Genomic DNA, 17,254 nt, shown 5'->3' with positions numbered 1-17,254 from the left:
TGTTTATTCTGGGAAAAGAAGCAAAAGAACTAATAGTTTGTTCAGATATGTTTGGAGAGCAGAGGTACCAAATGAGAAGCATTGATGAAAATAGAATTGCAAGCAACTTGAACAGAAATGAAGGGTTAAGAGAGATGAGAAGATAAAGATGATGCCGCAGGATGCAATGTCATGATTCAAGGTTTTGGAGACTGAAAATGTCCTAGGGAAAATAAGAACAAAGCTGTCGTTATGCTTTTGATTTGTGGTTATGCTTCACTAGAAGTGAAGACTAGGACTCTGGTTAATGGTTTTACAGTGCTCAGTTAATTATGGAGCAATAAAATAATTATAATAGCTAAACTGTAATGAATTTTTAATATATGAGTACACAAAAGAGCCTTTCAAAAATACAGCCCCAAAATAATTCTATTCTTGGCCCAGTTTCATAAATGAGAAGATAAATAATTTGTTCAATGGCATTTGGGTTGAAAGCAGAAGTTGGGTTGCAGCTAAGTCCTGTAAACACTGTAAAGTGGAAGTGGTAGACTGAGGGTTGGGAGAGCTTTAATGATGCAATAAGATGAGTAGAATATGTGAAAATATCTTATAAACTCTTTTGGACTTCTACCTTTGTAATGAAGAGAAATGGATTTTTTTGTAGTACTGGTCATAGCTTGTAATCCTCAAGGGTGTACAGTGTAGCTCCCATGTACCTGTTGAGTATTTGGTCTTCACATACTGTTCTCGTTCATTCATGTCAGATGATCACAACAGGACTTTTCTAATTTGTGCCAAACTTTCTGTACATAATTAATAATTTACAAGAACAAATACATACAACACCATTGACCAACAGCAAAGTGTTCCTTTGGGAAACTTTAAGGGCTACATCCTGAATCAGTTGAGTAATGTCAAATGTGATTTATTGTGTGACATCAAAGATTTTGGGGACAGGTTCAGATTTGTAGATATAATCTGAGTGACAATTTGGCTTTCCTAAAAGTTGGGGGGGGAAAGATTAAAAGACAAACATTTAAATATTTTGGAAGGTATATTAAGTAGAGAAAGAAAATGGAAATCTGTATTAGGCTACAGTGACAAAATCATTGACAGTAAGTTAAGAAGATACTGTGAAAAATCCTTTTAAAAATAATTTTATCTTAAAATTTTAAGATGATTGCTTAAAATTTTACACTATTTTTCAAGAAAATAATTATGTGATATATAGTTATAAAGTATCTAGTAATTCCATATACCATATACTCACACATTAACTATTCATACTTAGAAAATCTTTCTAATTATAAATACTTATATTAACAAAATAAAACGAAAATGTCTGTAAAACTACTTGTAAACTTTAAATCACAAGCCAAAATTTAGCCATTAATGTCTCTGCTGCCTTTATGTATAACACAATGGCTATTGATTTTGTTCAATTAAAACACATCAAGACTAATTTGTGTGTTCAGTGAATAAATGTTAATTATTATGACACAATAAAACATTTCTTTCTGTTTTTAAAAATACATTTTCCCTCATGAGCCGGTGGAAAGGGTTAGAAACGAAGGCAAACTTTAACAGTGGCTCTTCTAAGAAAAACTGTATGTTGTAAATCACTTACTGTGTTCCCAGCTCTCATTTCAGAACATAATTTTGTTAAATAGGAATTAACAAATCACTAGAAATGCTTTAGACAGCTGGTGGGAATACTTGGCACAATAGTTCGTCCTTGTTAACACCTGGCTCTTCTAGGAATTATAAATAAAACAATGAAAACATCATTTCAAGGTTGTAAAAGTTAGTAGACATTACCTAATCCAAATATATTGATTCAAAAATTCAGAGCAATTATGACTGGTTAAGTGAGTTATTCAATATACACTTACTGTCATTCTAGACCAATCAAACAAGCAAATACCCTGACTCCTATTCCTGGGTATTTTACTCATGTCTCCAATTATATTAAATCAATAGCATAAGTGGTTTAATATATGTAAAAATATTTATGTATGGATAGAATAAAAACATGGGCCTTCATTCCCTGACTCTACAAGAAGAGGCAGAGGGGGAAAGGGGTAGAAGGAGAAGGGGAGGGGAGAGTCTGTTTCTATTATTTTTGTTAGTTTATTTAGCTCATGAGATTCCAGATAAAGTGAAATCATATGGTACTTGTCTTTCTCTGACTGGCTTATTTCGCTGAGCATAATACTCTCCAGGTCCATCCATGCTGTCCCAAAGGGTAAGATTTCTTTCTTTTTTTAAAGCTGAGTAGTATTTCATTATGTATATATACCACAGCTTTTTTGTCCAGACCTACTGATGGGCACTTGGGCTGTTTCTAGATCCTAGCTATTGTAAATAGCTAGCACTGCTATGAACATAGGGGTGCATATATTCTTTCTGTTCGGTCTTTTGGGATTCTTAGGCTATATTCCCAGAAGCGAGATCACTGTGTCAAACAGCAGTTTGATTTTTAATTTTCTGAAGAAATTTCATACTGTTTTCATTAGTGGCTGCACCAGTCTGCATTCCCACCAGCAGTGCACTAGGGTTCCCTTTTCTCCACACCCTTGCCAGCACTTCTTTTTGTTGATTTATTGATGGTTGCCAATCTAGCAGGTGTGAGGTGATATCTCACTGTGGTTTTATTTTGCATTTCTCTGATGATTAGTGATGTTGAGCATCTTTCTATATGTTGATTGTCCATCTATATGTCCTCTTTGGAGAAGTGTCTATTCAGAATTGGTTCCTTTGCCCATTTTTTAAATTGGATTAATTGTTTTTTTGGTGTTGCGTTGTTTGAGTTCTTTCTAAATTTTGGATATTAAGCCCTTATCAGATGTACCATTGGTGAATATGTTCTATCATTCAGTGAGCTGTCTTTTCAGTCTGTTGATGGCTTTCTTTGCTCAGTGGTTGAGCGTCGACTTATGAACCTCACGGTTTGATACCCAGTCAGGGCACATGCCCCGGTTATGGGCTAGATCCCCAGTTGGGGGCATGCAGGAGGCAGCCAATCACTGAATCTCTCTCACCATCGATGTTTCTATCTCTCTCCCTCTCCCTTCCTCTTTCTGAAATCAATAAAGATATACTTAAACAAACAAACAAAAACAACTTTTTACTTCAGTGTAGTGCCATTTGTTTAATTTTTTGTTTCCCTTGCCTGAGGAGGTATATCAGAAAAAATATTGCTATGAGAAATATCCTAGATTTTACTGTCTATGTTTTCTTCTAGAATTTCTATGGTTTTGAGTTTAACATTTAAGTCTTTAATCCATTTTGTTTATTCTTGTGTATGGTGTAAGAAGGTGGTCTAGTTTCGGGTTTTTGCATGTATCTGTGCAGTTTTCCCAACACCATAGATTGAGTAGACTATCCTTCACCTCATTGTATGCTTTTGCCTCCTTTGTCGAATATTAATTGACCATAAAGACATGGGTTTATTTCTGGGCTCTCTATTCTGTTCCATTGACCTATATGTCTGTTTTTATGCCGGTACCATGCTGTTTTTATTACTACAGCCTTGTAGTGTGATTCCTCCAACTCTTCTTCTCTCTCAAGGTTGCTGTGGCCATTTGGGTTTTCTCTTGTCTAAGCATTGTCACACCTTCCTAGCCCTTTCCATCCAATGCTTGCTGCTTTCTTGGTTACAACACCTGTGACTAAGTTCTTATTTCACCCTTCTTATTACTGATTTCCTCTGCAAAGGTAGCTTATCAGCCTGTAATAAAAATCGTGGTAGTTAACCATAAGACAAAACAGTCCTCCTACCAGGTAACTGGAACCTACAGGTTTCCAAAGCACTCACTAATTGTTAAAGTTGTGAGAGATGAAGATAGTTCACACTGTGATTCTCTAATCAGTGCTCTTCTGACTAGAATTCCTCGTTGCAATTGCTAGGAAATAATTATGTTTAAAAAAGCAAATATACAGGAACACAACAATATGTAATATTTGCTGAAGGTTATTCTGAAAATAAACTTTAACGAAATGTCATTAAATTTGACTACATGTATATTAGAAGTTCCAATATATATACTGTATCATATATCATTCTATATGCTAGATATATCTATAATTATATGCAATATACACACACATCAGTGCACATAAATGTTTTCTATTTAACCTAAAGAAAACTACCTAATGTTATAGCACTTAAAACAAAAGTCCTGATAAATTTAATATATTATCAAGAGCCAAAAGCTTTAAGAACATAAAACAGTCAAAATAGGTTTAAAGATGTGTTCAGAATATCTTTATATTACCTAATATTCATTATTTTATTTTACTTTACCAAATGGTAAAATGATGTATTGTAAGGAGGTGTTGAAAATTATTTAATACAATAGGCAAATATTACATTATTTGTTTAATACTTGCTTCTACTGCAGCTGTTAGAAAGCCTAGCTTACTTCTCTACTTTTATAGATGCTTCTTTTACTTGGGGTCTCTATGCAAGAAAAGAATTTTGTACTGTGGTTTAAAAACTTTCAGATACATTGATTTACATATATCCCAAGGCTGCAAATATCCCAGGGCAGCATCCTTCAACCAAAGTAGCAGTTTTTACTCTCTGTACTCCCTACCACTGTGATGCTCAGTGAGGATGAGCATTTTCTTATCTAATCTGAAGGTCATCTCTAAAGTCAGAGTAGTTCTCTTTATTCCATGCACATACATAGCAATATTCAGGCTTCATGCTTATAAACTGGTTTTAAACTGATTCATTTGGTTATAATGTTAACATCAGGGATAATTACTATTGGTCACTGCTGCTTTGATGGCATCATATTGCTGTCAACTAGACCATCTAGCAACTTTCAGATTCACATAGAAAAAGATTGTGGGAATTCACATATTAAGTGAATTATTTAACAAAGGTGACTTGAAGATTGCTTCAAATTTTTCAGGTTGTCATAATGGCATATTTCAGAAAATATATTTCTGAATTTATCAATTTACCAGGCATTTTAAATTGATTTTTTAACTTACATTTGGGAATACTGGACAGGATGTCCGGAGACATGAATTCTAATTCCAGTTTTACCATTAACTAGTTACAGTAGCTTGAGCAATTTACCTAACCTCCAGGGGTTCAATTTTTCTATTACAAAATCAAATAGGTTGGATGGATCAGTGGTTTTCAATCTGTGTTTTAAGACTCATGGGAGGTTAGTGGTGTCCTCCGGGGAGGTGAAGAGGCAGAGCAGCTAAGACAGCTGAAGGGGCAGGGTTCTGGGCCTTTCTTCCTTTGCTCAGTCAGAGCACATCTGCTTTACTGTGCTTTATGCATTTACACACCCTGGGGAAATGAGTTTATGTAACGGTTTCTTAATTAAAATTAACAAACACGTATTTTAAAATGACTGGATCAAATTGTCTAATGTTTGAGACAGCTTTGGGCAATAAAAGATGTAAAGTTCCGTGAGCTTTCTTATATGTTAGAAAACTGGGTATAAGAAACTATATATTATCCTTCTGTGAAACAGTTTAGAAAAAGCCTGATAGAGAGGAAAAAGTGATGTCTAGTCCACCATGTGCTTGCATTTTCATTATCATTTGACTTTTAAACCAAAAAATAATTGTCCCAAATATTTAAACTATCTGTAGCAGAATTGTGTTCATATTCTGGCATCTTTATATTTATGATACTGTCTCAGAAAATTACATTTTTGTATTCTTAAGTATTCTGTATGCCCTGGGGATAGAACTTTGGTAAAAGACTAAATCCCCAGTTGTTAAATTGAGTCAATATGGAAAGCGCTGGTGCCTCATAAGAAATGTGTTTGAACAGTAACATTGATGGCAGATGAGTTATTTTCCCACGGTAGCTATATTGTTAGTAAAGAACAGGATTCCAGTACTGCTGGCCTAAGCTCCTTTATTAAAGTTTTAAACCTTTTCTTTAAAAAAAAAAAAGTACTATTAAAGGTAAGGGGCCCTTTGGAAAGAATCACAAATAATTTATGAAGGTAGGCATTGCAATAAAGAGAATAGAAGGACTAAACTACAAAGACTAAATTGTTAATAGAGAATATAGGTAGAAAAGAGCTTAGTGGATAAAGGCTGAGATTATTTTGAAGACTAATATGAGTATTTTTCATAGATTGATGAGAATACAGGAAATAAAGCTAGTGGAAATCGGCCCTACTCTTCTGTCTTCATTGAGAATACGTGCTAAAATACTTATTTGCTCTTCTTACTACTAACAAAAATAAAAAGTTTTTACAGGAAAGCAGGGGCTAAGTTTCTCAAAATGTTGTAAAAAGTATTGACACTATGAATATTTATGCACTATGAATATTTACATCTAACATGAGGTTTTGCATAGTTTTTATATTACATTTTTCCATGTTACAGAAATTGTGTTTTTCTAAAACAGTTCTGCTTTGAATGTACTCTTCAATCTAACATGTACTTTCATTGCCTTGTTTCAAAATATGTTCAATGAAATTCAGCATTTATAACTTCTCACAGAAATTGTTTTTAAACATTCCATTAACTTTCTGTCAGAATAATACATATTATTTCATTTTAGATTTAAGTCACCAAGATAAATTATTTCTCCATCTGAAAGAAATCATATTAACATAGTTTGGTTTGTTTATAAGAATGAAAATTACTATATTTATATCTAATTTGAATATCATTATATCTATATTTGGGAAACGTTGTGTCAATAGCCAATTATATAAGTCTGTGTAGATTAAAATCAATATTTAAAATAACATTTAAAGAAAACACAATAAGACAAAAGGCAGAGCCCTTTATTCTTACAAAAATTGAATTCAGTATGAATTTTACTTTATTTTTTTTTCCATTTTATTAAAGAAAAAAGAAATCTTTATTCTTCTGCCTAGGATCATATAAGTAATGAATGAGTAAAAGTACACAATGTAAAAATTTCATTAGTTTTATTCTTTCAGCGTGCACCTAAACTTTCAGGATTCTAAAAGTAAGTCTCATATAAGGTACATATTAGTAAGATACATTTTGTGGCTAACATTGAGTCAAATATAATTATCTTAATATTTTTTGTAAAGGAACCAAAACATTTTTCTTTTTCATTTGGATTTTCAATCTTCATTTATAGACTTAGTTTTAGTTCAATATAAGAGATGGGTTATTTAAAAGAATTCTTTTTATGTTTCAAAAATGAGATGATTAAATATCTAGAAATTGTAAACAAAGTACTCTCCATAACTATCTTATTACCAATTAATATGATATATATTTTTTGCTCTAACATCAATTATTTCAGTCAAATACCAGATAGCATTCCAGGCACTGAGGATAACAAAACAGAATAAGTCTCTGCCCTTCCAGATTTTATATTTTATAAATTAGAGAAATACACAATAAAATAAGATATTTTAAAATATGGTAAGTAATAAGCAAAAGAATATACTATGTATCCAAGCAACTAATGTACTTAAAAATATCATAAAAGATAAAAAAATAATTGTAAGAAAGGAAAGTATAGCAGAGGAAATAATCAAGACTTCACATAGAACGCGGTGTTTACTTTGACTTTGCAGGAAAGGTAAAATTTGGAAAGCTGGGGCAGAGTTTGGGGCAAGTACACAAAGGTGTTGCAGGTGGAAGAAGAGGAAACAGGGACTGGGGAGCAGTTGAGGTTAGCTGGACAGGCCACAGGCTAAGGGGACACTTTAGGCAAAACTTACTGCTCTCTTACAGTGAGTCAGACAGCAAATGAAGTTTCACCTTAAGTACTCATTTAATTCCCCACCCCCATCAGCCAAGTGCCAAGATGTTCTTGAGATTAAGTAACGTGATTACAATTAAGTAGCTAATAATCATGGAGCTTGAATTTAAATCCTGGCTGGCTCTCTGTTACCAAATCCCCACAACCTAAAACACTTCAGTAAATTCTCAAATTTGTTTTTTTTGTGTGTGTGTTTTTTTTAAACTGAGCATTACTTTTAGGTTGGCAGTTTTTTTTCTTTTATTCCGTTAGAATATTGGCTGCTGGGTTCTTGCTTCCACCATCAGGAAGAAAATTGTCAGTCTTGATGCTCCTTGCGAGGTAATGTGTCTTTGTTCCTTGACTGCTTAAGATTTATTATCTTTCACCATCAGCAGTTTTACGCTAGCTAATCCTTTCTTTATCAGCATAGATCTGGAGAACTATCTAAAGCCGTGGTTACTGTCTTTTGTTACGTTTGGACTATTTCCAGGTGGTACTTTTTAAACTATTTCTTTAATTCGATCTGCCCTCTCTTTTCTTTTTGTTACACCAGTTAAACATCTATTAGCCTTTTTCATTATTTGCCCTGTTTTGTGTTTTGTTTCCTGACTTCTCAATTCTTTTTTTTTTTAATGTACTTTGATCTGGTTATTTAATGATAACGTTTTCTAAGATTTCTCTTATTAATCTTGAATTAATGTAAATAATGGATTAAATTATTAAATTTCAATTTTTATTTTAAAACCCACAGTATTTCTTTGAGTATTTCTACTATAGTGGGTTTCTAGTGAAATTTCCTATCTTGCTTTCTATGTCCTTGCACATATCAATCCTACTTATTTTAAAATATTCAGTAACCACAGTGCCTGGATAGTCTATTTGTACTGTCTGTTTTCCTCTTGACTTTCGGTCCTCAGCATTTCTTTAACTTCTCATTGAATACCAGACATTTTGTGCCAGACTTTGAAGGGCTCTACTCATTTCAGCTGAGTGGGGTTTTAACATGACCTTGGCCGCTAGATCATGGCCTTTTGGGGTCTCCACTGGAAGCCGGACGTGTTTAGCAAGACCATTCCATCTTGCAGGCTCTAAACGCCACCTGTCTTTCCTGCAGGACCAGACTGCTGCACCTTTGCTGCTCAGTTGAGCTGCTGTATGCTTGCATCGGGTACTTACATTTCCCTCCTCAGTAAACCCAGCTCAAAACATAATTTAATTATTTAATGCCAAGGTAATGTGTTTTAAAAATAGTACTTTACCTTTAACTGTTATTTACAATTATTGGAATTGATTAACTTTACCATGTTGAGCGGGAAAGTGCTTTGCACTAAGAATGTCTACATTCAGAAAAATGCTTCCGAATGAATTAAGCAACAGGTGAATAGAAATTCTTGAACTCTGGGTTATTTCTAGTTAATATTCCTTTCTACTCTTTTCAACATTTATATTTTTTTAATGTTTAACATTAGAAAAAAAATCTATCTCTTTTGTCTTTTTATGTTTCCTTTTCATGCAGATTCCATCATATCCAGAGATCACTGCTGCAGTCCCCGACACTTCAATGATAATTACACCATTAAACTGATGATAATTTTCTACTAATTATTATCATTAAGAATACCAATAATTTTTAGCTTTTAAGGAATATATGACTTTAATGGGAAAGAAATTTGATTGGCTTTTTGAATCACTAAATTTCTTTCAAATTATTACTGAGATGTCAAAATAAAAACCAGCAGTAAACTCATGCTTTTGCCTTTACAGAAATGATTCATACCTCTTAGAAAGTGAACTGTCAGAACATAACCAAAGGGCACCTCATCTTGTCCCCCAGATTTCAGATATGTAATCCATCCTATTCTGCCCTGATGTCCACCGCTAAATAGTTATTCCCCATTCACCACAGCACATGCTTCACTTGCCTATTGTAGAATTGTTTCCATTTTAAATAGCAGATTCATAAAGGTATAATTGTTACCTTCAAGTTCTCTTTTAATGTTTACAAAAAGGAAAAGGAAAAAAATAAGCCAAACACAAGCCAGGGAATCTTTGGGAATGTTACCACTCTCACTGAGAAAGTTAACAATGTAGACTGACAATGCATGATTAAGTAACTCTAAAATCCAGCAAATTGTGAGTTCTTTCGATGAGCACTCTGAGTGGAGAATTAACAGGAATAAAGCCCAGTGTTGACAATCTGGTGGCTCTCATCCCTCTGCCTTTCGGCTGCTCACAGACATAGAAAACCACTTGGCCCTGTTAAACCAAAGCAGAACACTCAGTGGCAACTGTCATGCATTTGAATTATTGTAACTTAAATGTCCATACATGGAACATGAATTTTTGTGTTTCTCTGGTTAATGTAACATTTAAAATAAATTTGATATCCACCTCTAGCAAACATACAGAACCTTTTTGTAATACATTCTGGATAATAACTGTAGCTTTTACATTATTTTTTTTCCCTATCATATTCATTCCTTTTCATTTGTTCAACAAATGTGTATTAAGTATCTATGTGGGGCCAGGACTGCTCAAGATGCTGGGATGTATTAAACTGAACACTTTCTCCAATCTCAGGGAACTTCTGCTCTGCACGTATATGCATATAACTATGTAGACGTCTTGACTCTATGCACAAAGAAGAAACTGGGTTGGCATAGTCTAGTACAGCTCTGTCCAGTAGAAATATAAGGAGACCTCTGTGTGATTTACATTTTTTACCAGCCACATTAAAACAAAGGAAACAGGTAAAGTTAATTTTAAAGTGTTTTGCTTAACTCTTTATATCTACTACTATTACAGCATGTAAGTAATGAAATTATTAGTGAAATATTTTACATTATTTCTTTTCATGCTAACTATTCAAAATCCAACCTGTATTTTATACTTGCAGCACATCTCAGTTGGAACCAGTCACATCGATATTCTATAGCCACATGTGGCTAGTGGCTACTATATTAAACTCTGAAGATCAAGATAACAGCTAACATTGATTTTAATATTTTTCATATTGCTAAATCTAGAGTCTTTAAATGTGCAGGCCCACATTCTACTGTTTTGACAATGAGCAGTAATCTGCAAAAATATTTTAATATATAAGTTATTACCCCACAGTAATTTCAGGGTGTTTTTTATTTGTTTGTTTGTTTGCCCAATCCTGAGAAAGTAACATTTTACTTTTAGTATTTTGAATATTGTTATAGGCCAACTCTATACTTTATAAAAATAATATGAAAGGTTTTATAATTTCAATCAACCAACATTACTGAATTTACCTAGGTTAATTATTTGTAATGCCACAAAGCTGACAGAAGGTTCATTTGTTGTAATTTTATACTTTTTAAACTTGTGAGCTAGTAGCTGAGCTGCATATTTAGTTTAAATCACTACCATCATATTACTAATACACTATTTTTTATAGTAAGACTTTTAACAAAGTCAATAGTTCTGCATTGTGAGCATAATTCATAAATATTTTCATATCTTATGCAGATTTTATTGATATGCTGCAAAATTTTATTGAATTACATACTAATGAATACTGTTTACACAGTTTTTAAACTGTGGTAAGAGTAATTTGAGAGAAGTATTGACACTCTATAAAACTTGCAAAAGGTATAAATTGACTGAGAAATCAAAATAGCCAGAAGTAATATCTGGATTTTAGGCTTAATAGTAAAAATCACCTAAAGGTTACATAATTTTTATATTGTTCCCTTGGAGCTACCAGTGTGTGTGCCTGCCTGGTTGGGAAGGACGTTTCTGCGAACAAGAATCCAATGACTGCAAAATGAATCCTTGTGAGAGCAGCTCCACCTGCGCTGACCTTTCCCACAGCTATGGGTGAGTAATACAGTTACCGTTTCCTTCATGAAATTACTTGGAGTGCTCAGCGGCCTTGGGTTGCATCCAGACATTATTTTCACTTTACATCTATTTAATTAAAATAACCATCCCAAGATGAAGAACCATTCTCTGACACAATAGTGTCACATTCGTTTGATATTTACATGTACCAAAGTCCAAATGTCAAGTCAAAACAGGAATAAACATATTAAAAGAGAGAGTGAAATGGTGGTTACCAGAGGCAGGGGTTGGGGGCATAGGAAAGATGCTGCTCTATAAAGGTACAAACTTGCAAATAGTAGCTAAATAAGCCCTGGAAATCTAATGTACAGTATAGTGAATATAAAGAACAATATTGTATTATAATCATCCAACTTGCTAAGAGACTAGATCTGAATTATTCTTACCACAAAAAGGAAACTATTATTATGTGACATGACAGAGATGCTAACTATGCTACAATGGCAAATATGCTACAATATGTAAATGTATCAGATAAACATGTTTACAAGCTCAATTTATACAATGTTATTAAATACAGATTTAAAACATTAAATATATTTCAAATAATAAGGAAACACATTTTAATTTGGAAATGTGATTTTCCGATATGGCACATGTGACAAATGCATTTACTCTGTAAAACATACTTTTCCATCTCAGCCTTGTTTTGGACGATTCCATCCACGCTAAATGAGCGCCAGGATCTGACTGCTTAGCTGGTCTGCTGAATTTAAACTTTCAGTTTGTAACCTAGAGATTATCATGAGTTTGGATCACTTTAGTCAAGTTATTGATACATTTTACAACATAGATTATCCACATTTTAATAATCAAGTAAACTAATTGGAAATTCTGAGTAGCTATTGATATTTCAAGTGTTTAATAATCAAATATATATCGGTTAACTCATTCTTTGACTTATTTGTTGTACACAAGGTCTCTCAAGGGGATGCAAAGCCAGGTGTATTGCAACCGGAATGTGTTTTTTCTTGTTACAGAAGCAGAGTAATTGAATACAAATATACTTAGATAATTGTTTTTCAGGGACAAGTCAAAATGATTTCAAGGTGTCCCCCAAAATAACTCATACACTGTCTTTTGTCTCATGATTACATTGAGAACTCTGAATCATCTGAAGTATGTAAGAGTTTTCACAAATGTTTCTCACTTTTGGTGGCTAAAGTGGGATATAAGACCCAGACTAGTCATAGTTGTCAATTTATTTCATTAAAGGAGGGTTCTGAAATAGCTAGCAATAGATTAATATTTCAATGACAGGAAAAATAAATGAATAATCTTGGTAATATTAAAAAACTCACAATGCTAATAGTTGGAATTAGTTTAAAATACATAAAAAAAAATGTAAAAACCCTCAGCTATTTTTGTATGATATTGATATATTGATACATCACAAATTACTATGAACTGCTTTGTTATGCAGTGGGAAAAATCAACTTTTGTTGGGCTAAGAAAAAAGCTTCATGGATGTCTATGTTTATTTTATTTTCCCTAAATAACCCTATTAATTGTAACCTACAATATAGAATATAAATTTTCCAGTTTTGTTTTTTCCCCCTAGAGACTCTGATACAGGCATTTTAACATTTCGGTCTTTTTTAATTACTAAAAATAATTCATTTTTGCATTTGAGTATGTGTGCACTCACACTGTTGATCACCTCCAGACAAACACCAGCAAGAACACACCTTTAGTTGAACAAATTGGGTTTATAACTCATTTTCCAGAGGCAGAGCACACACTGGGTAAATCCCTGGGGCATCCCAGTAAAAGGGTGCTGGAAAGGACTTAGAGGTTTGAGCTCGTGACATGCAATTTGGGGGAGGGTTTAAGAAAGCAGGACCTCGTCCTAGATGAGATACTGTAGGAAGTGAAAAGAATTCTATGATTTGGTTCAGGATACATCTTATCTGGAAGGATGGGAGACTAGGCAGAGGTGAAAGTCAGCATTTTAAAAGAGGCATCAATCATTGATATTAACCATGACTGGGGAGTGTTTGTGGCATAGATAGTGTTCCCATTGTTGTGTGTATTCAGATGTAATTGTGGCGTAGGCTTGTTTTTGTTGTGATTCGTCAGGGTTGCAGAGCAGCCCTGTCTCATTTTGGTGTTCTGTGAAATGGTCTGTTGAAATGTCCGACGGGACACCAAGTTCTAGCTGTACACCTAGCTTTTAGTACTGGAGAGCTCCTGGGTGGCCTGGATGTTAGTTGCTGCCCTTTCCCAAAATACAATGTCCTACATATGTGTAAAAAAGATGTATTTGTGTGTGTTTATGTGAAATATGTCACTAATGTCTGTCCACCTATTTGTCCAAAATAATGTTATTCACATCATGTATATCAAACAGAATGAGAGGACTCAAATATTAATTTAATTTATTACCTAACATGGCAATATTTTTATTTAGATAAAAATACTATTTTCTATACAGATCTTAAAGATATAAAACAAGCAACTAAATCTATAAGACTTAATTAAAATATACTTTATTTTAATATTCATGACACCTAATCAGTCTTTCTAGATAACTCTGACATCACTAATTGTGAACTCTTAGTTATTTAAATTTATAAATATGTCAGAAGACTTTGCCACTTTGATTAACACAAACTCTATTAGTCATTTTATCACTCCTTAGATTTTTGATAGATTACTGATTTTATTTCCAAGAACTTAAGTGTTGCATTTTTTATGGATATAAAAATAGACTAAGTGTAGCTGACATAGGCTTTCTGATTTTGTTTCTTCTTTGTGATTTTAAAGATAATGCATTAATATAAATGCTGTGTCAACACTGGCTTAACTAGATTGTAAGGAGAGAGAATTCACTAAATACATTATCAATGAGGTGAGCATAATTTGTATAATGCATGTGTTAAGTATACATACGATGACTCACTGTTTAGAAACATCCTTACCAGATTATCTTCTTTACAATAACTATTGAGACATAATCTACATACTGTATAAATCTATTTTTAAAGGGTAAAATTCTGGACATTTCATATAGTCAGAATTATGCAATATGTGGTCTTTTGTGACTGGCTCATCCCACTTAACATAATGTTTTCAAGGAAGGTTTATGTTGCAGCAAGTATTAATGCTTCATTTCCTTTTATGGCCACGTAATATTACATTGTATAATTATAATATATTTGTTTGTTTATCTGTTCTTCAGTTGATAGATGTTTAGGTTGTTCCTACATTTTTACGTTTATGAATAATGCTGCTATAAATATTCATGCACAGGTATGAGTGTGGGCATTCATTTCTAGCTCTTTCAAGTATATAATTAGTAGTGGAATTGCTGGATCATATGCTAATTCTACATTTAAGGGGCTTCCAAACTCTTTTCCAAAGTGGATGCACTATTTTACAATCTCACTAACAATGTATAAAGATGTTAATTTCGCCACACTGTTGTATTTATTGATGTGCCTTCTTATTGTAACTGCCCTAGCTCTTGTGAAGTGTTCTCTCAAAGTATATTCGACTTGCAGCTCCCTAAGGACTAATGATGTTAATTAACGATCTTACTATGTGCCATCTTAAGATGTGCTTGTTTACTAATATATATGTATAAATAAGAGCAGAGCAGCATCTTACAAATGATGAATCCATGGAATCATATAGACAGCAACTCATCCTATTCTATATATATCTATAGATACAGCAAATGAGAAACACTAAAAAGAAATTACTTTATTCTTTTGTTATTAAGCAACAGTTTATTAATTAAGTTCTAGGTCTCTCTGAATCATTCCCACAAATTTCCACTGAGCAAAACTTTCAGAAGTCTCAGTAAAGGATACAATGAATATCTTCATTTTGTGAAGTGTCAGTCTAGAGAAAACATCAAAAATTGAAAATAAAATTCTTAAATTTCATACTATTTGAGGGAATTCACATTATATGCCATAATGAATTCTTAAAATAGCATAGTTTTTAAGATGTCAAATGAGAATTGCATTTTATTGACCATATGTTTATATTCTTTGAGAAGAAAAATGTCAGGAAAATGACCATTTTTGCTAGAATATCAAATCTCTTTAGGTGATCTGTGTGTCCTAAGTACTGAACCACCTACATGGGCTCATCTCTAAACTCATCACTAAACTACTGGAGTTAACATAGTTTAGTGTTTACACAGTTTCAAGACATTAAAAAGCAAATTGGACTAGGGATGTAATTTGAATGCTGACTGCAACCTGACTTCTGCCATTCCTGGCACGGCTTAGAATTGAACTGCCTTCTTTATTTCTGATTTTTCTTCCCTCAAAGCAGAGTCAACAGCTTTAGCTACAGATGGGGCTCTGTATGGCAGTTAAAGGACCCAGATGCCACACTCTGGAGCATGTTTTGCCAACAGCATCTGATTCCTTTGCTGCCGGGGTCATTGGCATTCGTGTGGATGCTTTGGCCTGCTTTTCTTATGGGACACTACAAAGTAGACTTTTAAACAGCATGAAGGGTCACCTCCAGCTGACCATATGAATTTTGTTTCTTTTCCTCAGTTTATAATTTATGCAAAGTTGTGATAGGTGCCTTAAATTATGAAATCCTACACATTAGCAATTTCTGAGCTTTTTCTAAGGATGTTTTTAAAAAAATTAATGGATATAACTAAAAAGTTTGAAATTTAATGAGTATAAGTAAAACCAATCTATACTGATTTATATGTGTTTAATATATTGAATGAAAACTATAAAATTCTTGTGTATTACTGGAGATCTCATTTTTTTTCTTGTTTGTATTGCTTAGCTAATGCAGAGAGGCCAAAATGCTAATAATAAATGTAAATAAGTGCTAATATAAAAGTAAATCATTGCAGAATTTTAATCCAGAAGCAGCAATCTACGGTACAATATTCACCTTTTGCTAAAGGTCATATTAGGTTAATGACCTCACTTTAACTTCATTACCTCTTTAAACCCTATTTCCAAAGGAGGTCACATTTTGGGGCACAGGGGCTTAGGACTTCAGGATCTTTTAGAGGAACACAATTGAAATCATAACATCCTCTGATGTATTCTGAGTGCAGATATTAAAATATTTCTTATAACCATGGCAGCCCAGAATTTTATAATTTGGCATAGCCATACACAAAATCTCTAATTTTATTCACAGAACTGTGTAGGAGCAAACTTAAACATCTAAAAAAAATTTTTTTTATGTCTTTATTGATTTCAGAGAGAGGAAAGGAAAGGGAAAGAGAGGTAGAAACATCAATGATGAGAAAGTCATTGATCAGCTGTTGCCTCTGGCACTCTCCCTGCTGGGGTTCGAGCCCGCAACCCAGAAAGGTGCACTGACAGGGAGTCAAACCTCAATCTCCTGGATCCCAGGTCGATGCTCAACTGCTGAACCATGCCAGCTGGGCCTTAAAGATTATTTTATCACCCTGGCTGGTGTGGCTGAGTTGGTTGGGCATCGTCTGGAGCCTCAGAAGGTCGCTGGTTCCACTCCTGGTCAGGGCACATGGCCCGATTGCAGGGGCTGGATCCCCGTCATGGGTGAGCAGGAGGCAGGTGATCAATGTTACAGCTCTCACATCAATGTTTCTCTCTCTCTCTCTTCTTCCCTCTCTATCTAAAAATCAATAAAAAATCTTTTTAAAAAGGTTATTTTTATTATTTAACACAGGAGTTAGGGAAAAAAAAACCTTTGAGTCTTAGGTCATCT

The 17,254-nt window shown here is 33.6% G+C and overlaps 1 protein-coding gene across 1 annotated transcript in view; it reads left to right on the top strand.

Moving 5' to 3' along the window:
- The window catches only part of EYS (eyes shut homolog), a gene marked incomplete at both ends in the record, with an annotated part of 1,105,706 nt that overhangs the window by 315,213 nt on the left and 773,239 nt on the right, over positions 1-17,254 (top strand). The window contains 1 exon segment of the mRNA XM_081140616.1: positions 11,426-11,545. Coding sequence (XP_080996742.1) covers positions 11,426-11,545 — 120 coding nt within the window.

The sequence above is a fragment of the Miniopterus schreibersii genome (assembly GCF_964146895.1).
Source record: "Miniopterus schreibersii genome assembly, chromosome: 6".
NCBI lineage: Eukaryota > Metazoa > Chordata > Mammalia > Chiroptera > Miniopteridae > Miniopterus > Miniopterus schreibersii.
This window is presented reverse-complemented; position numbering and strand designations above follow the sequence as displayed.